Source organism: Eleutherodactylus coqui, chromosome 6, assembly GCF_035609145.1.
Source record: "Eleutherodactylus coqui strain aEleCoq1 chromosome 6, aEleCoq1.hap1, whole genome shotgun sequence".
Classification (NCBI taxonomy): domain Eukaryota; kingdom Metazoa; phylum Chordata; class Amphibia; order Anura; family Eleutherodactylidae; genus Eleutherodactylus; species Eleutherodactylus coqui.
Window position 1 is genome coordinate 144342579 of NC_089842.1, and position 20582 is coordinate 144363160.

General features: G+C 40.0%; 1 protein-coding gene across 4 annotated transcripts in view; it reads right to left on the reverse strand.

Moving 5' to 3' along the window:
* Window positions 1–6052: 6052 nt before the first annotated feature.
* The window catches only part of TEAD2 (TEA domain transcription factor 2), an 81527-nt gene continuing 66997 nt past the window's right edge, over window positions 6053–20582 (reverse strand). For all 4 annotated transcript variants that reach the window (XM_066607802.1, XM_066607799.1, XM_066607801.1 and 1 more), the window contains 7 exons: window positions 19614–19672; window positions 19139–19203; window positions 16716–16843; window positions 14872–15045; window positions 11028–11168; window positions 10092–10244; window positions 6053–9267 (listed from right to left, as the gene is read on the reverse strand). In XM_066607802.1, the coding sequence (XP_066463899.1) occupies window positions 9154–9267; window positions 10092–10244; window positions 11028–11168; window positions 14872–15045; window positions 16716–16843; window positions 19139–19203; window positions 19614–19672 (834 nt within the window). In that variant the 3' untranslated portion in view covers window positions 6053–9153. The remainder of the gene's footprint in view (window positions 9268–10091; window positions 10245–11027; window positions 11169–14871; window positions 15046–16715; window positions 16844–19138; window positions 19204–19613; window positions 19673–20582) is intronic.

A 20582-nucleotide genomic window follows, 5' to 3' on the forward strand; every position in this document is an offset into this window, starting at 1 on the left:
CCAGAATCACCAGTAAAAAAAATTAAAGTGAACTGTTTGCCATAATGAATATGGGTAGTCTATGGGGATTCGGTTTCTTTTTGTCTTGTTTGTTCATCGGTTTTGATTTTATCATTTGACTTGTTTGTTAGCCTCTATTTACATCTGCTCCCAATGGCTCCAGTAGCTCTTCCAGTCTGTATTTGCAAGAGAAGTCAGGTGACCATTGCAGCCAATCAGAAGCTGCAGCATCACTGTCCGTTCTCCTGGCATAAGCACTCACATCCTGGATGTCATGATACAAGGAGTTCGGGACAGTTATGCTGCAGCCTCAGATTGGCTGCAGTGGTCACCTGCTTTCCACTGAAAACGATGACTGGCTACAATTAGCATTGGGCTGCTTACCAGGCAAATAAGACAAGTGAATATTGTTTCTTATGTTATTTGTGGCCATTGCTAGTTGTTTAAAAAAATTAAAGTGGGACAACCTCTTTAAGTACTGGATTTGGTGCTTTTGTAGTTTTTTATCATATGAGCCAAACAATGGAAACACCTAGTGCACATGTGAACAGAGCTTCACTTTTTAATCGCTGCAAAATATGCTGACTTCATTTAAAATATCATTACAAAATTAATAAACTTTAAAAAGCAAACAGGTATAATAAGAGGCCACAGTTACTTCTCAGCTTAGGCTGTGCTCACCTTTGCATTGGAGGCTGCATTCAGAACCTCTGTTACAGGTTCTGTCAGATCTGCTGGGAAGAATAGTTTTTCATGCTGCGCTATTTTCTCATTATGACAACAGAATCTGATCTCATAACAATGGATCCATTATAACCATAAACAGGGCCCAGGACACTGATATAAATAGAGCCTAAGGCCGGTGAGGATGCTCGCCGGGGGACCAGACCGCCTGCAGAGAGCAGCGCATACCCACCCGCGCCCGCGGCTCCAGCTGTTTGATGTGCCGGCTTGCCGGGCAGTCGGCGCGTGCGCAGACCGGAGCCGGCCGCCGGGGAGTGACGTCTAGAAATAGAACATGCCGTGGTTTGTTTGCCGCACGAGATTTCGCATGGCCAAACCGTGGCCGTCTGCATAGAATTGCGTTTGTTAACGCAATCCTATACAGGCTTCCAGCGGCAGAAATTCTGTGGGAAATCCCGCCGTGGAATTTCCGCTCATGTGCAGGCGCCCTTAGGGTATAGTCACATGTAGCAGTTTGTAACAAAAATGTATTTGACTGTCCTATTCATCTGAATGGGGCTTACAGAAATCCACATGCTTGCCGCTGAAACAACCACATTCAAATGTACAGAACAAATTTTCAGTTGACAAAATTTCTGCAACAAATCTGCCTTGTGTTAATTTGGGTGTACAAATATATAACAACCTTTGACACTGAATGACTAGAATGAACCTTAGAGGGGGTTTATGATAAATCAATAGCAGAGATAACACGCTGGCCTGGTGACCCCCTAACACAAATTCAGAGACTATAAAACTGTCACATTCCTATTAGTGGACTAATTAAGTATTTACTCCTCTGCTCATTCTGTTCTGGTATTGTTTTAAGTTCAAATTAATCACACCATGTCTGTGCTTTGTCATATGTATGTGTGTATATATATATGCCTGTTCTGATCTATTCTATTTAAGCCTGAAGAAGAACTCTAAGTAGGTTCGAAAGCTTGCTGTAACATCATGTATTTTAGTTAGCCATTAAAAAGGTATCATATCTACAAGATTACTTGGTTTCTTTTACCGAGAACAATCCCATTTTACCTTCCTATAAACACCTACAATAAAAATTATTGGTAAAACAAAACGGAAGAAGAAGTTAGCAACATAAAAGTTATGCACACAGCACCGAGGTTATACAGTGGAGCATACAATGCTCTATCAGAATGTAATGTTTTTAGGGACGAATAGCCCCATAATATGGGATACGATGGAATATGCTATAGTGAGCCTCCATATGAAATTGGTGTATCTATAATGTCCAGGAAAAGGGTAAAGTTGGTGGGCAAAATTATGTTAGTGGTTGCGTGGTGCTCTGCACCCCTCTTAAAGAATCCAGCATGTACCTCTGAGGCTGCGGTTATAGGCTCCTCCTCAATGTAGGGACTCTTGCCAGGGTAAGAATCCAGCCTGCTGTGCGCCAGGTAAGAGGTGCATGACAGGACCAGAAAGGCCGTGTGCTGGAATTGTGGAACATAATGTGCTAGACACGGCACACAGAAGCTCTGATGTGGATAGCGCTAAACTCTGCCCCTAGAGGACAAAAAATGTCTGACGCTTTTGTCATCGCCGTGCCCCCACATAACCTGAAACACAGACACATATTTCCTGCACATTACAATTGTCACTGTAGTTCGATGCAGGTTATGCTCCCCAAACCAGTTGTCACAATGAAAGTAGTGAGGTGATGGTGGAAGTGCACTGGGCTGTACAGTTCCCTGGGTGTGTTATTGTGTTGCAATGCAAACCCCAAATGAGACACTTCATGAGACAGGGAAGATGTTTAACAGATGCTTTACTTGGTCACATTCAACTGTCATTACAAAGGCATTCCTCCTTCAAACAGTCCATCTTAGGCTAGTTTACCTGCAGTACTGAAGTTCCTTTGAGTTCTTGTCTGGCTGCCCTGGAGCTGTCAACATCTCAGGATTGGGACCTTTGCACCAGGTGGACATCACATTTGTACTCCTACACTTAGGGACCACAGGAATAGCAACATTAGGGACCATAGACATAGGGGTTATAAGAATAGGTTTTAGCCTGGACTTATTGCCCCTTTGCTCTTAAAGTCTAGAAGAAGACCTAATATTTGTGACCAAGGTGTGGGGAACAACAGGAACACTTATTTACTTCATGAATTATTTTTAACTCTCCAACTACACTATGGGTGTGATCCCTATTTATAACTTAAACTCCACCCCTAATATTAGCATAAGAGCAGGGTAATTACCAGACAGCTTGTTTAGCAGAGGGTATGTGTTATTTCAATCTGCAAGATTGTCTAGTTTGTTAAAGTTTGTTAACCCTCTAACAGCTGTAGCACATTACTTCAGGAGAACTAGCCACCACCTTAAGTGCAATACATAGTTCTGAAAACATTGTAAAACCTCATTATAGCATTTGTTTAAAAACACTTCACATTTAAAATTGGTATTCAACTTCGGGGTACCAGGTGCATATTTCAAAGAACTACGTGCAAAAGTACAGCAAATGCCCCATGCCCCCTATGGATGCCCTTTTGCAGCCTTGCACACAACAGACCCACAATCTGGCTAAATGTATGCAGCCTTAAAGCCCATTTAGACACAACGATTATTGCTCAAAATTTGCTCAAAAGTCATCTTTCGAGCAATAATTGTTGTGTCTAAATGTGCCCATCTTTCACTGTTCGGCCTAAGGACGGTTTTCAGTTCGGTTTTCAGTTCTGCTTGAAATCGGTTGTTCAGCAGAACAGCTGATGGCATGCTGTGTCTGCTGTCCATGGTGCTGAATTCTCCAAGGGGAGCCCATGATTGAACAATGGAGCTAATTACAGAGCTCAGACGTCCTGCTGAGTTCTGTAACACCTCCCAGAAGCTCATTTGCATGCAAATGAAGCTAATAAAGTACTAATAGCAATTAGTGCCTATTAGTACTTTATGCAAACTATTGCTGATCTATCAATCTTTTGAAAGATATCTGTGTGTGTAAATGGACCTTAAAGGAGCTGATTGTGTAGTGCCCCAGAGTAGGGGACCTCCAGCACTTCAATATCTGTCTTTTATGGTGTGCCTATGTCTGTGCTGTTAAGTGTAGTAGCTTGTGTATTGTTATGTGTATTCGCTCTGTCTGGATCAACATTGGGTCATTGTCTAGTCTTGGTGTCACCAAACTTGGTGGTGTCTGTGTGTCTGTTCTCTCTCTAACCTGCAGCGTGTTGTGTGATTGGTTGGTAGAAGAGGTTGAGGGCTGAGGGTTAGAGCAAGAAGGTGGTTGAGAGAATGTAGTCAGTAAAGGAGGACGTGTAGAATGAGGCTCTCATGCTGAATTCTTCAAGGGGAGCCCATGGCTGAACAATGAAGCTAATAACAGAGCTCAGATCTCCTGCTGAGTTCTGTAACAGCTCTTGGAAGATCATTTGCATGCAAATGAAGCTAATAAAGTACTAATAGCAATTAGTGCCTATTAGTACTTTATGCAAAATGATCGCTGATGTTTCAATCTTTTGAAAGATATCTGTGTGTGTAAATGGACCTTTAGTCCCACAAGTTTCTGTATAAAAAAGTCTAGGTCTTAAATAGACACTGTCTTTTCAATATACTTTGCTTAAGTCAATAGTACGAGTGAAAGGAACTTTGTAATATATCAGAGTAAAATGCCTCTTCCTCCACCTATCAGCCACTCTCCTTCCCCCTGCTTTTTGTACTGATCATTCACTCTGAAATGCTGCTGAAATCCATTTGAAATACTACTGAATTTAGCTCACTGAAGGATCAGGTTATATGCTGCCCATAGAAATCTATGTATAGGATAGAAAGAAACACCTACAGAAAGGCACACACAGAGATACTGATGCTGGCTTTAGTGTTTTATCTCACTACAGTGCAGTATGCACAGCTACACTGCTCAGTACTGCTGCATATTGTCCTCTATGCTACTGAGGGTATGTTATAGAAAGATAGGAGCACGTAATCTTCTCATCTCCTCTTCTCTTGTGTGCTGTGTATAGAGATATAATAGCAGTTAGTTTCTGTCCATTAGCTCAAGAAAGTCACAATAAAAGATAGAGGCTGCAGAGAAGAAAACTGGTGTAAAAGTTAATATGCAAGGGCAAGCAGATACACTGAACAGCCATTTAATAGAGACACCCAAAGTAGTAGCACATCGGACCTCCTTTGGCTTTCAGAACTGCATCAAATAGTTGTGGCATAGATTCCACTAGGTGTTGAAATTGTTCTGCTGAAATATTGGCTCATGTTTCAAGATTTCCATAGATTGTACTGAAGAGGGCTAAAAGCCTAAACCATTGATGTTTTTTGATCTTCTTCTTCGAACGACAAAATGATTGCTTAGCAAATGCTTCATGGAAGACTATAAGGCATACGCCATCATGCAAATTTTACTTATGCTGCCAAACAAGATCAAGTAACTTTACCTATGATTTCATCTGATTGTCCATTTATGACATACTTTTGCTTTGATTCAACAAAATCAGAGCACAATATTTGTAGATTTAAAAAACATGGCTGCTTTCTTCCAAAAACAGCACCAATATTGTCCATAGGCTGTGTCTGCCATTGCAGCTCAGCCTCAGTTACTTGAATGGAGCTCAACTGCAATACCACACAGCTCATGGAGGAGAGTTTTACTGTTTCTTGAGCAAAGCAGTTTCATAAACCCCATTTAAAAGGTCACTCCAGTAAATTTTTAAAAATTATATAATTACCCACAGTATATACAAATCAGCTAGTATTACTTTGGATAATTACTCCCTTCTATATGAAACTCCTGACTTCTTTCTCCTGGTCATGTAATCTCAGTTCTGACCAGCTCAACTTTACATAGGTTTATGTATTCTCAAACTAGTCAGCATAACTCCTGTGTGATGATATTACATGGACTCTCTCACGCATACTATACTTCATTGGGGGACAGAGACATAGTTACTGATGATCACACAGCTTCTGTCATATAGCTAAAATAGAGAAGATCACAGCTCATCCTCCCGATTGTATACTTATGATCTGTAGCTTACTTAGGTGAATACAGAAAGTAATAGCAGATGGTACAGTCTCTAGCTGCTCATGTGATGCTATGCTGATACATCATGGAATTGACAGTACAGAATAGTGAAAGTGAAAGCAGAAATCTCAGCATCAAGATGGCGCATGATAAGTGTCAGACAGGAGGCTGCACTGTATCAAAGTGACTCTAATACACAGAGGAGACCTCCAGAGTGCAACAAGCAATCATATGAGAGGTGCATAGATGGAAAAATATGTTTTCGCCAGAGTGGTCCTTTAACATAGAGATTTGATTGAACTACTTTACATGCTGGGAAATAAGACAAATTGCAACCACTTTTTGTAAAATAATTTTATATACTAAGAAAGTTTTGTTCACAATACAAACATAGGCATACATTAGAGTCCACTGTTTTCTTTTCTCCTGTGTACAATGGTTTTTCTTAAAAATTATAGCAAATAAAAGATGATTTTGAAAATTCATCTGTACACCAGTGAAGGAAAAAAAAAGAATCATGCCAAATAGGGTCACAAAAAAATCCTTCTTCCTCTCATCCCATTACCACTCTGAATATCTGTCTTAATAGGTTTACACTTGTATAGGACCTTCAGTGACTTCTACAGTTCCACTATGGCAGTAAAACTGTGCTTAAAACTTTGTTCCCTCAAACATCTATTATGAATGTAAAATTTATGGAATTGAAACAATCCACTGAAGACATGCTCATCAGTGCTCTGCCAAAGCTTCACCAACCCAACCATATCATAGACAATGTATGACACACTAAGGGAAACCAGTAACAGTGATAACCATATATTTGGGGGGAATAAACTACAAATATGTCTGTAAGCTTTTCCAGAACTAGTCAAAACTTAAGATACTTGAGGTAGGTTATCTTCCAATAGAAGAAGTTAGTTTTCTTGGCACACCAAACTTTGTTTTGGCAAACATTAGGAAGCTCTATTGAAGAACTACCGAAAAACTACAAGAAGTCCCCCAATGATTCGGAGCACAAGAGAGTGCAACTCAATTCAAATATCTTAAATTTAGACACAATACACAATTCATACAGAATATATATTGTAATTATAGCGTACAACAGAGAATTCCACAATGAATTTGGATGTTGGGTTGCCTTCAATGTTTAAGGGCAGTAGAGGAAAAAGATTTGTGGAATACATATAGGTTTAACATTTCCTGTGGTGATAGCTGATACATCTGTTTAAGAAGAATGCAGCCAAGTGATACTACACATAGACCCGTCAAGTTGCTGGGACAATCTATATTTTGCTTATTGATAACATAAGCAGCTTGGTTTATTTTATGGTTAACCTTGCCCAATGTCTTTGATGACAAATATCTACATAAATATCTGTGTCTGCATACATGTCTAGATTCCCTGTTAACCTCCTCATAATCCACATGTAATTCTTCCGGCAAACTTCCTGCTTGTTTTCAAAATGAAAAATACAGGGATTCTGCAGGAAGAACCATGATCTATTCAAGAAGAATCTATGGCACAGGATGAAAATCAACTCCATGTCACATCTGTGTATAATGGTTGCAAGTGCACATCTCAGCATATGAAGTTCTTGAGTAATTAATTCAAACTTAGTTGGCCTTGGCTTGGCTTCAACAAACCCTCATTGCTACGACCATAAAATAGTGCTCATAAAATGTTGTCCACAAGAACTGAACAGATGATCAGTAGATACGCATAGTAGGTATATCTTTGGTTTGACCAATGTGCTGCATGGCGTCTTCACATTGCTTTTCAGCATACACCCAACAGCTAAATTATTGAAGACCTAAAGCTGTTCATGTCTTTATTTTTCTACTTTCTGAAAGCAATTGTTGAGTGCATGCAGTAGTGGCATACATGAGCATATTAAATTATGTTGAAGGGACCATGTTGAGGTCTCTTAAGCTACAATAAACAAGTCTCTTGGACCATTAAATGCCCCAATTTAAAGGGATGTATTAAGCGCTCTTATTCACACCCACCATTCTATCACTAGAAAATACTAGAACATCCAGTCTTGTCATCATTCTAATTCCATAAAATCCCACTTATTGCATCGTAAAAACAAGATCCACCCTTAAAATACTGATCCACCTGGCAGTCTGGCCTTCTTAGAGAGTGCTGGGAGTCATATGCTGGATGTAGGTTGCCAGTTAAGTATATTTTGTCATTTTCATAGCACAAATAAAATCCACTTAGGGAAAAAGTTGGCTTTTCATTACAAAAAATATATATGTCTCTTTCATTTGTGTTTTAGGCACTGAATTTGTGACAGTCACTATACATTTTTTTTTCAATACTATACAATAATCCAACTGGTCGATACAAAACATCTTCAGAAATCCGTCTTCATAGCAGGCAAGTCTCTTTCCATATTTATCTTCGGGTTAGCATGCCACAATAACACGTATGGGGATACCCTAATTTAAGTATTTTACTTGAAAATAAAAGTAGAACTTCAACTGGTCTTTGACCTCTACACAAGACATCACCAGGCCTGAATGGCAAAGCCTAATCACATCTTGGCTATTTGGCAAAAAATATACATGTTCTTGGCAAGTAGAACTGCTTAATAGTTACTAAGTCACATTATATACCACCTTCTGAGTTCCAAATAACTTCACAAGTTCATGATGGAGATTAAATGCACACACACTTAAGGATGGATGGTGCACCAAACCTCCCACACAGTAGAATTTGCTTTCCGATACTCCCTGATATGTTAAATATGACATTTTAGTCTTAGTAGCTGGCCACACAACACGAGGTTGAAAAGTGAACCAGATTAAAAAATACTGTGCAAGCCTACTATTAACCAAAAAATATATATATCTTTAGTGGGCTAAAAAATGGTGGCTATAGCTACAAGATTTCGACCACGGAAAGTGCAGGAGTTACATTTCAGTGGGGTCAAAGAAGCTGGATTAAAAAAAAATTAAAAAGTGAGAGGAGGAGGGTTTTATACGAGTCTCCTATCCCACTCAGTCTTTCACACCTTATTCTTAAATTGGTGCCGTACCGTGAACTGATGCACTTGGCAGCAACACAATGTAAAAAATAAAAATAACATTAAAAATTAAACAAAAACAACTTATGACAGCTGTGGCTTCTACATGGTTTCCCCGGTTTGGAAACTGTTTCACACACAAACATATATTTATATTTATATATATAGATATTTATATATATTCCTTTTGGCTCAAAACATAACACAGAAGGTTCTGTTAGGGTGAGGTCTTTGTGGTTTTGTGGCCCTTCCCCCTCATGTCCATGCATCCACTTAAGAGTCCCATACCCATTTTCTAAGTCTCCTTTCCCAGGAAATTTGAGGAGAATACGAGATGTCATCAAGATTGCCAATAACAGCCAAGTCCCACATGGCTGAGTCATGGGGAAGGGTTCTTTATGTCTCAGTCTTTGACCAGCCTATAGATATGATGCTGAGCTCCATGTTCACTGGTGGACACTTCAAAAACATAAGCTATGCAGAGAAGTAGTTCTTGGGTGTCCCGATTTGTAACCACCTGAATATTAAAAAAAACAAAAAAAACACAAAATAGAATTTTGTTGAGTCTCACTGCAGTCAATCACGAAATTAGTTATATATTTATGGGTTCTAAAGAAAAAGGGTGTTAAATGGTCCATTTGTCATGGAAAACTCCCCCTCAAAAAATACAATATATATGGTACAGCACAAAGAAGGCATTACAGAATATGGAGCTACCTCACTACACAATGTACAGTAATATTTCCATTATTAATATTACTACATCAATTTTATGATGTAATAACTTATCGTATCACATTAGTGATAAGGTGGTGGGGGCAATGGATTGGCTTTGAATCAAGGCTTAAGAACTGAAAGCTATAAATCGGAAGTTATCTTTTATAGGTCTACTTTTTTCCAAGATTGGCAAATGAAACTTTTACAAATTAATGATTAAAGGTTTTTCTGGTTTTGAAAGACCATTTTCAAATATTATATTATGAAAATAGATGGGTTGCCTCATTCAAGATCCTCAATCTATTAGCTAAAGTAGAGAGTACCTACAAAAGCAACTCACTGGAGGACCCTACATGCCTGTGCATTACCCAGATCGCCCATTGATTTCAGTGGGAGCTGTCCAATGCTTTTGAGTTTTAACACATACAATATTACAGCTGATTGTGGTGTGAAACGCCCTATAATCACATGTGAAAGCATTTTAGCAAAAAGGAATGGTTTGAAGCACACAACCCCTTTAAGTTACACCATCATTGGGTCTTCATTTATCCTTCTATATGACGGCCACTGCATTGCATATTAAATATATTAAGATGATGCTCCACAGCATATTTCCCATTTTACCTGTAGTATAGTGAAGTTTTCTAACACACTATTCATCATGTATTTTTCAGGAAGCTGCTTTAATTTGTGAATAAAGTTAATGAGATATTCACACATAGGTGAACGATGGATGCGATAAAGGAAACGTCCATTTTCAAACCGGGCATACTCTGTCTGTAGACCAAAGAGAAGAGATATAGTACAAATTACACAAGATGGAAGATATTTGTATCATAAAGTAACAGTAAATTATAAATTATCCCATATTATTAGGTTACTACTAGAGATGAGCGAACGTACTCGGTAAGGCTGATTTCGCAATCGAGCACCGCGATTTTCGAGTACTTCACTACTCGGGTGAAAAGATTCAGGGGGCGCCGTGGGTGAGCGGGGGGTTGCAGAGGTGCAGAGGGGAGTGGGGGGGAGAGGGAGAGAGCTCCCCCCTGTTCCTTGCTGCTACCCCCCGCTCCACCACGCCACGCCCCACCCCCCGGCGACCCCCGAATCTTTTCACCCGAGTAGTGAAATACTCGAAAATCGCGGTGCTCGATTGCGAAATCGGCCTTACCGAGTACGTTCGCTCATCTCTAGTTACTAATAACTTTATAAAAGTTTAATGGGCACTTCTAATGGGCTCAAATAAGAAATTTGCTGCACTCCTCTTGGTGATGTTACAACCTTTGGATTTGGCCATGGCATCAATGCCCTGACATAGAGAGGCAGAGGAAAACTCCCCTTGATGTGTAGGGGAAGGAAAGAAGCTGCTGACCAACATTCTAGGTAGTGTTGGATGTAGCAGTAAGTGTGGTAACACAATGGGACCAGGGGAAGCCCACAACACTCAGTGTGCACGCCAGCACATGCAAAGACTATGTAATGGTGCCAAAAGCAGTTGGCCACCTTGAGTGCGTGTGCTCAGCTTTGACGGGTGCTGATGCCAGCTCTGCTAATACCCACCTCTACTTTCTCCACTACTTGCTTCCCAAAGGAGCACACTTTGGAGGAACAGGTGATGGTCATATTCTCAGGGCTTTCATATTGACTGCTGACACCATAGAAGACACCAGGCTCATCCTGAATACTAGTGTTGAGGTCAGCCTGTCCAAAATAAAGCAAAAAAAAAAAATCAATACAAGATACAGCAGCGTTATTTTTTGTACTGTCCCACAAATGTCTACACATCACATCTTAAGTCGAGTTTTCAAAAGCAGTGTAAAAATTCTTTATTAAATTTCACTAGGATCCATCAAAGGTAAACACAAGAACAGACTCTGTACAGCAGCACACAGAGTCCATACAGTATTACAAAGCTGTAGGAACTCTGTCCTAGCCTGATGCCTCATTACCACACTCTGGTACTTTTTTGACCCACCTAGGTCAGCTGTCATTGTACAGAGACTGCTCCTGAATTAATGTCCAAGAGGTTTCCTGTAGACCATATTCCTCTAAAAAAGGATTTAAAGAGTGAGGACCATGGACTTGAAGCTACCATCAGGAGTAGCCTTAACTCCTTAAGGACCAAGTAAATTTTTGACGCTTGGTCTTGGGTTTTAATCCCAGCCAAAAGCAAAAATACGGTGTAGGATTAAAGCTTCTGCTCCTGCAATCAAGCAGGAGCAGCACTATGTGCTAAAAAGTGAGAGTGGAATCCTTAGTTCTGCTAAGCAACCCAGTGATCAATGACCACCCATTGCAGAGCTGTAGGGTCCTAGCAGACCTGATCAGTTCTGTTAGTGACTTCTGTCACTACAAGGGGATGTTTTCCCTGTAACTGGGGCGCCTATGGATGCCCCAGCTACAGTGGATAAGTGTGAAATGAAAAAAAGTCCATGTGAATGGCCACTATGATGTCATGGGGGTCATAAAGGTAAAAAAATAGAAAAATAAGTACAAAAAAATTACAAAATATAATAAATATAATATATATAAAAAAGAAAATAACCCCCGCAGACACCAACCAAAACTGACACTGTATGCAGAAGAGGTGTCAAACTGCAATGAAGTAATTATTATGGGGGACTTTAATTATCTGGCTATAATATGCAAAGACGAAAGCTGTAACTCTCATAAGGGCGATACGTTTTTGAGAATACTTAACGATAACTACCTTTCCCAAGTTGTGCAGGAGCCAACTAGAGGGAGGGCCACTCTGGACTTAGTCTTAACTAACAAACCGGACCGAATAATGGGGGTACAGGTTGAGGGACACTTGGGAAATAGCGACCACAATATAATTAAATTCCAGCTGTTATTCAATAGGAAGCCTTATCAGGGAGCGACAAAAAACTAAACTTCAGTAGAGCAAAATTTGATCAGCTCAGAATTACTCTTGGGAACATTAATTGGGACAATGTCCTCAAAAATAACAGTACAGAAGACAAATAGGAGAAGTTTAAAAACATCCTAATGACCTCATTTAAAAACAAAAGAACTACAAGTAGAAGGAAACCAATGTGGCTGGACATGACTCTAAGGGGGTAAATAAGCGAAAAAAAGAAAGCATTTAAATTACTAAAACAAAAAGGCAGCGAAGAAGCGCTAAAATCATACAGGGAAAAAAACAAATTATGTAAGGAAAAGATCAAGACAGAAAGACTGGTCGCCAAAGGAAGCAAAAATAACCCTAAAATATTTTTCAATTATATAATCGGTAAAAGGATTTACACTGAAAGCACTGGTCCCTTAACAAATAATGCAGAAGAAATCTATTAAATAGCTTTTTCTCAAGTGTATTCATGAAGGAAAAAGAAATGCCACACAAGGTGCTGGGGGATAAAACGAATCCCCCACTAAATATTGCATGCCTAACACAAGGGGAAGTGCAGAGCCAGTTAAGAAGGATCAAAATTGATAAATCGTGGGGCCAAGATGGAATACACCCAAGGGTTCTATGGGAACTAAGTAACATGATAGATAGACCGCTATTTCTTATATTTAGGGACATCATTGAGACTGGTGTTGTACCACTAGATTGGCGCATTGCCAGTGAAGTTCCAATGTACAAAAAGGGGTTTAAAAGAGAGACTGGTAACTACAGGCCGGTAAGTCTCACTTTAATAATTGGAAAAATATTCGAGGGGTTTATGAGAGACGCCATCCTAGAATACCTCAAAGAAAACAACAGTATAACTCCTCATCAGCATGGCTTCATGAGGGGACGATCATGCCAGACTAATTTGATCAGCTTGTACAATGAAGTAAGTTCTAGGCTGGACTTGGGAGAGTCTATTGATCTTGTATATCTGGATTTCTCTAAAGCATTTGACACCGTGCCACATAATAGGCTGATATATAAAATGAGGCAGCTCGGACTGGGCAAAAACATGTGTAAAGAACTAGCTCAGAGGTAGAAAACAGAGGGTGGTAATAAATGGTCCGCACTCTGATTGAACCACCATTGCTAGTGGGGTGCCACAGGGTTCAGTATTAGGCCCCAATCTGTTCAATATATTTATTAATGACCTGATAGAGGGACTACACAGTAAAATATCAATATTTGCAGACAATATGAAATTATACAAGATAATTAATCCAAAGGAGGACAATATGCGACTACAAACAGACCTAGATAAGTTAGGGGCTTGGGTTGAAAAATGGCAAATGAAGTTCAACATTGATAAATGTAAGGTTATGCACATGGGCAGGAGAAACGGATGTCACCAATATACACTAAATGGGGTAAAGTGAGATGGAAAAAGACCTGGCGGTACTAATTGACTGTAGGCTTAAGTGGAGCAATCAATGGCAGTCAGCTGCTGCAAAAGCAAATAAAGTCTTGGGTGATTTAAAAGAGTTATAGGGGCGAGAACATTATTCTTCCACTATATAAGGCACTTGTCAGGCCTCACATGGAATACTGCGTACAGTTCTGGTCACCAGTGCTCAGGAAAGATGTAGCAGTGCTTGAAGAGGTCCAAAGAAGGGCAACTAAATTAATAAAGGGAATGAGAGGACTGGAATACCCAGAGAGGCTATCAAAATTGGGATTATTCACCCTGGAAAAAAGATGGCTAATAAGCGACCAAATAACTATGTATAAATACATTAGGGGACAATAAAAGGATCTCTCCCATGATTTGTTTATACCCAGGACTGCGACAGTAACAAGAGAGCATCTGCTACATCTAGAAGAAAGCAGGTTTCATCGTCAACACAGAAAGGGGTTCTTTACCGTAAAAGCAGTGAAACTGTGGAACTCTCTGCCAGAGGATGTGGTGATAGCAAAATCCATAGAGGAGTTTAAGAGGGGACTAGATGTCTTTTTAGAGCTCAATGATATTGCAGGATATAGACATTAGGTGGCCAGTGGGGTTGTTGATCCAGGTCTTGGAGTTAGGTAGAACTCAAATGTTGATTCAGGGATTATTCTGACTGCCGTTATGGAGTCAGGAAGGAATTTTTTCCTCCAAATGAGCTAAATTGGTATCTGCCTTGTTGGGGATTTCCCTTTCTCTGGATCAACAATCCTCTGGATTTTCTCCCTTCCTCTGGATCAATAATAAAACTAAAAACCGGGGGGAAAAAAGTCACTGAAAAAAAGCTAAAAAGCTATAAAAACAGCCTTATATGTCACAGAACAACACAGCAAAAATAATTTTCGTACAGTAAATTTTGGGACAGTAAAACCACCACATGGGTAAAATCCCTAAAAAGTGTTTGGTCCTTTAGGTCTCTAAGGGGTTAAGTCCAATCAGTCAGTGACACTGGGTCATTGCTTCAAGTAAATTTATCCAAAACCCAAAGTATATAAAATCTCAAATACAAAAATGTGGCTATAAATTCATCAATCTGCCATTCTTACCCAAAACTTGACCAAGAAGAAGGCATTTGGTGGACCCTTCTCATAGAGTTCTTTAAGTCCTCCCTTCTTCTCTGGAAACTTGTCATAGATTTGACGTACATCCACAGACTCCAATAATGCATCGTTATAGGAGAGATTTGACTGGCTGATATGAACATACAGGTGCTTGTTATACTGTTGGGAGAATTCAAGGATATAAAAAGTCATTAGTACAAGTTACTATTATAAAACTGGAACAGTTTTATAAGGGCATTATTGTATTGGACAAAAAATGGATATATTTCTTTGCCTTATTATGTTGTATATTGTTAGGTATTGAATTTGATGTATTAACAATGTGGGTATTTTTATCTATGGATTGTGCCTGTTTTATTATCCATTTTATTGGATTTGGTGCTAGCTATATTTTTTGTGAGCACTTTACAAAAGGAGTTTTCCAATTAGAAACAAGCTAATTCTATTGGCCCCCACTCATCCATACAGCCTCCACTGTAATATATTTACACTTTAGAAAGTATACAGCTCTCCATATCTAGCCCCTGGCCACGTTATCTTGTACAACGCTAGCTTCATCTGACATGCCATTTATTTCAGATCCTAAATTCCAGTCTGAGCTGGGACCAGTGCGTTACAGCATATGTCACAGAGAGAGGAGGGATGGATGTTCCAGGCTTGTGTTCTGAGGTTGCCACGAATGCACAGCCCCCGATGCCTCTTGATAACACTCATGAGAAATGTAGTCAACAAGATGCGGAAGTGCCGCACCTAGAAGACCTCAAAATCGGCAAATCGGGTGCAGCAGTCCAAAATATATGGACATAGTTAGAACATCAGATAAGTATTTAGGAGGGTTAGATGGTAAATATGGCATTCCTGCAATGCCACTGAACATATGTGTCCTGTATCCTCACTGCTCGGGTCCAGCAGGTTGCTGGCGCAGTCACATGCCATTCATTGTGAAAGTGAATATGCCATAAATTGCATGTGACTACAGTAGCCACTTCCTGGTCTTGGAGTGGCTGCAATGGACCCAGGGGACATCTGATCATTAAGTATAGCCTAGGGCCCTTTTACACGGGCAGATAATTGTTCAGATTCCCGCAATCCAGTGAGAATCTGAACGATTTGTCGTTCAGTCTAAATGCATGCACCCAGAGGCATAACTTGAAGCTCCTGGGCCCCAATGCAAAACTTGTAACAGGGCCCCCAACTATAATACTTTATTCATAGTACTGGGCTCCCTATATGAAGAAGAGAGGCCTTATGGGCCCCCTAAGGCTCCTGGGCCCGGGTGCAACCACATCGCCTATAGTTACGCCGATGCATGCACCGATTAAACGAAGAATGATAATTCTGTTTACTGTAAATGGACGCGGGTGGGCTGGAACAATTCCTGGCCCATTCTGCATCCATTCAGTCAGTGATGATTGGTCCTGTATAAAAGCACAAGAGTGATCATCGCTGGGTTGACCTGCCAGACATCTGCTCCCAACCCGTCTTTCTATACAAAACGGCTCATAGTTTGTTATTTTGTAGCCTTCTAAGCCTTCAGTTACTTTTTTCCGACTGTTGAATAAACCCTTTAACATGGTCTTGACTGCTACATGAATTAGAAGTATTTTTATAATTGCATAGTGCTCCCTTCGGTGATTGAGGCTCATCTTCTGTGTAACTTGTCTTTAAACCTCAATTTTTTAAAATAAAGATTTTGACTTTTGTTGGTGTTTGGCTTCTGTTTTCTGTAAGTTTGTGTCAAATAACAGGGTGGTCTGGTCCTTCCACAGTCATAAATGTCTTTTTTTTAATACATGGGTGATCCAGACACACCCTACACTTATACTTACTGCATCAGGTTCGCCTTGTTGTTCCATGAAGGCCATGAATTCAACAAGGCGCAGTTTTGGGGTTCCAATAGACCGGCCTTGCCATGCAGGCCCTGTTGGGGAGAGACTGGCAGGACTTGCATTGTAACCTAAAACAAATGAAAAAGAGTTAGAAGAAATCCAGCATTACATACCTCAAACTGCAAATCAAAATGTGTTTTTGAGTCTACATTAACCCCTTAAGGACACAGATTATTAGTCTGTATGATTACTACAATACCACATTTATACTGTTTTTTAGGTTTTTGCTGTCCTACTTTTATTTTTTTTTTCAAAGACATTTAATTTTTTAAATTATTTTCTGCCACCATATTCTTACAGCCATAAGTTTATTTTTCCATAGACATAGTTGTGCAAGGGCTCATTTTGGCCGGACGTCCTGTAGTTTCCGTTGGTATCATTTTGGAGTACATACGACTTTTTATTAAATTTTTTTAGGAGACAGGATGCCCAAAAAGAGCGATTCTGGCATTATTTTTTGTTTTTCTAATAACGTTCACCGTGCGGGGTAAATAATGCGTTAATTCGTTAGATCAGACTTTTACAGAAGCAGTGATACCAAATATTTTTTTTCTTTTATGGTTTAGATTCTTTTATTATAAATATGGCAACAAGTTTTTGTTTTTTTTTAACTTTTATTACTTTTACATTTTTTTTCAGTCCCCAGAGGTGATAAGAGCTTGCAATGCTTTGTTTGTTACTGTGGTATGATGTAATGCCATAGCATTACATCATACCATGATCTGACAGATATTCTATCAAGCAATGCCACAGGCATGGTTTGATAGGCACTCTACAATGGCAGCCCTGGGTCCTTTCAGAAGGCCCCCAGCTGCCATATCAACCACACGGCAACCCGTGGTCGGCGCATTTAAAGGGTTAACAGCTTTGATGAGTGGGAGCGGCTTATCAGAGCTATTGCAGGCAATGTTGGCTGTAGGATTGTATAGAGCGTTGTCGCCACTCCATACACACCTGCAGGATGTAACTTTATGCCCTGCAGTGTTATGGGGTTGAATAAATTTCACGAATACTCTGTTTCAAGCCAAAGATGCTCTTAGCAGACAAATTCATCACCATAAGGCCTTGTTCACACGGGCAACATGCCATCGCAAAAAGAAAATTGCAGCGATACCGCCGGTCTGTGCAATATCGCTCTGGTTTCTCACGGTGATACGGCAACTTTGTTGCACCACATTTGAGTATTTTCAGGGAGTGGGCTTGAAATTTAAGCCCTACCCCGAAAATAAGCCATAGCTGAAGAAAAAAAACAAGTATACATCACCTCTCCTGCGCTGTCCTGGGCTCCGCAGCAGCTTCTTCTTGTCCCCCAGCACTCTTCTTCTTTATCTCTTCTGGCCGGGGATTGAAAAATCCCCGCCTCCTGGAAGCGCTGACTGTGATTGGCTGACACTTAGCCAATCACAGCCAGTACTTGATGAATGACTGTGATTGGTTTATCAAGTGCTGGCTGTAATTGGCTAAACATCAGCCAATCACAGCCAGCACTTCCAGCAGGCGGGGATTTTTCAATCCCTGGCCAGAAGACGATGAAGAGAGACAGTGCCAGGACCCGGGGAGAGGCTGCTGCGGCATCGGAGAGAGGTGATGTATGTTTATTTTCTTTATTTTTCCCTGCAGCTAGGGCTAAGGTTATAGCTTTAATAGTAGGATTTCCTACTGTCAAAGTTGCACAGCACCACACAAAAATCGCATTTTCGTGCAATGCGATGCAACAGAGAGGAAGGCTCCATAGGGAAACATGGGCTACAAAACCTCACGAGTCGCCGGCATATTGCCGGACCCACAAGGTTTTTGTGTCGGGTTGTTACATACTACAAAACATTGCATGTGTGAAGTAACCCATAGGAAAGCATGGGCTTCACGTACATGCGATTTCTAGTATTGTAGCAACGCAACAAAATCACGCAACTTTGTTGCCCGTGTGAACAAGGCTTTACTAGACTAGGAGGAAGATGATGTTTTAAAATAGCCTGTAGTCTGCTGACCTATTTGCACAGCAGTAGCATTGGCAGGATCACTGAACGGGAATCAGCAATTTAGAGTTGCCCAGCATTAATGTTATTTTAAAAAACTAAAGAACTGGCGTCCTGTAGGGTTGTTAATAAGCCACAACTATACAACTGGTCTTTTAAATCACTTAATTTTCAACAAAAAAAATATAATAGAGTGATGAGGATCCAGTCATAATCGCAATAGAACTGAAGATATAGCCAAACATAAAAACAAATATAAATTGGGTTTCATGCTCAAAATACAAGGCAAAAAAATATATAAAAGCAGAGTATAAAACCAAATAAAATAATATAACAGAAAGGAGTAAACATACAATGTAAAAATAAGCTTATGAAACTCATTTGTACCTGGTACGGGTGGAGGGGGGGCAGCAGGCTGCATGGGATATGGAGGCTGGGAAAACGGCTTAACACTAAAGAAAATAATACAAAATGATGAAATAAATATGATTGTATGAAGAAGGTGGAAACCAATTCACCTTTGGCTTCTTTCTCCATGAAGCAGTTTATGTAAAGGAAAGAAAGAGTGAACATGACATTGTAGAAAGGTAGCCTAACTACAAGACTGCTTATAGCTAGAAAGCCAAGTGACATATGGTGATCATTATAAAACAATGCTATAAAAGTTACTAGACGTGGTCATAAAAAGGCTCCAAGGACATGATATTTCTCTAAACGTGATGGTGGAGGGCGGTGGAAAGGAAAAGCCTACAGATTGCTTTCCAACTTGACCTGGCCTTTATGCGCTAACAATGTCCTTGTTTCAGAGAAAGTTTACAAAGTACATGACAACATTGAAAGGAGAGACCTGAGGAACACTTACTCCTGTGTCGGCCGAGGTTGGCCAGGTCCTCCAGGCCAGAACTGGAAAAAGTCTGGAGACTGAAAAATGTAAACAATACAGAGAAAATTAGAATCTATATCATATTGCCATCTGATACAGATACATTCATATCTACAAACGTTCAACATCTGTATGGAGTTTGCAAATTCTGTATACACCTTACTTGATGACAGTTAAGAACTACATATAAAGAAGGGTCTTCCCTAACCTCAAAAAGGGAATATTTTCTTAGATATATAGTCCGTCTTTGCACTTCCCCACTGTTAAATTTAATGATTGGTAGAAAACCATTACTGTCAGACTGGGGTTCCTTGGGTTCACCAGAGGAAATGATTCTGCCGACAGGACATATCATCAAATTGCTTATTTGTAACTCGGTCCATAAAAAGTAGAACATAGGGGGAGATTGATCAAATGTGACTTTTAGTGTAAGTACTGATCTATTATGCAACAGGTTCATCAAAAAGTTGCACGTTGTATGTTAAATGAGGTGAAAATACCTTCTTTCTCTCTGGTGTGAAAGTCTGTGCTGAAAATATGCCTACTCAGCACTAGAGTACCCATGTGCCTTTTCTTAAAAGTCACACATGTTGAATGTGGTCTACAATGCTATACCGCCTAATGTTCACTTTTAAATTTAGACTAAAAAGTAAAATGACGTGACCAGGCATAATAAAAAAAATATTCGCATGGCTTTCATAAATCAGGTGAACATACAGGGGATGGACAAAAATATTTAAATACAGTACAAAATGCATGCCTTAAATTACATGGGATTATAAATCATATTTCAATAAGACAAGTAATTTTAAGTGGCGGTAATATGACACAGATGCTGCCAGTCAGAAGCCCAAGCAACAAGGTTCCATTGATAAGGGGTTTGAGCCACTCAGCTGCTGTTAGCAGCTGGCTCCCAAAACCACCCAGAGCAGGGCAAGAGGTGAAATA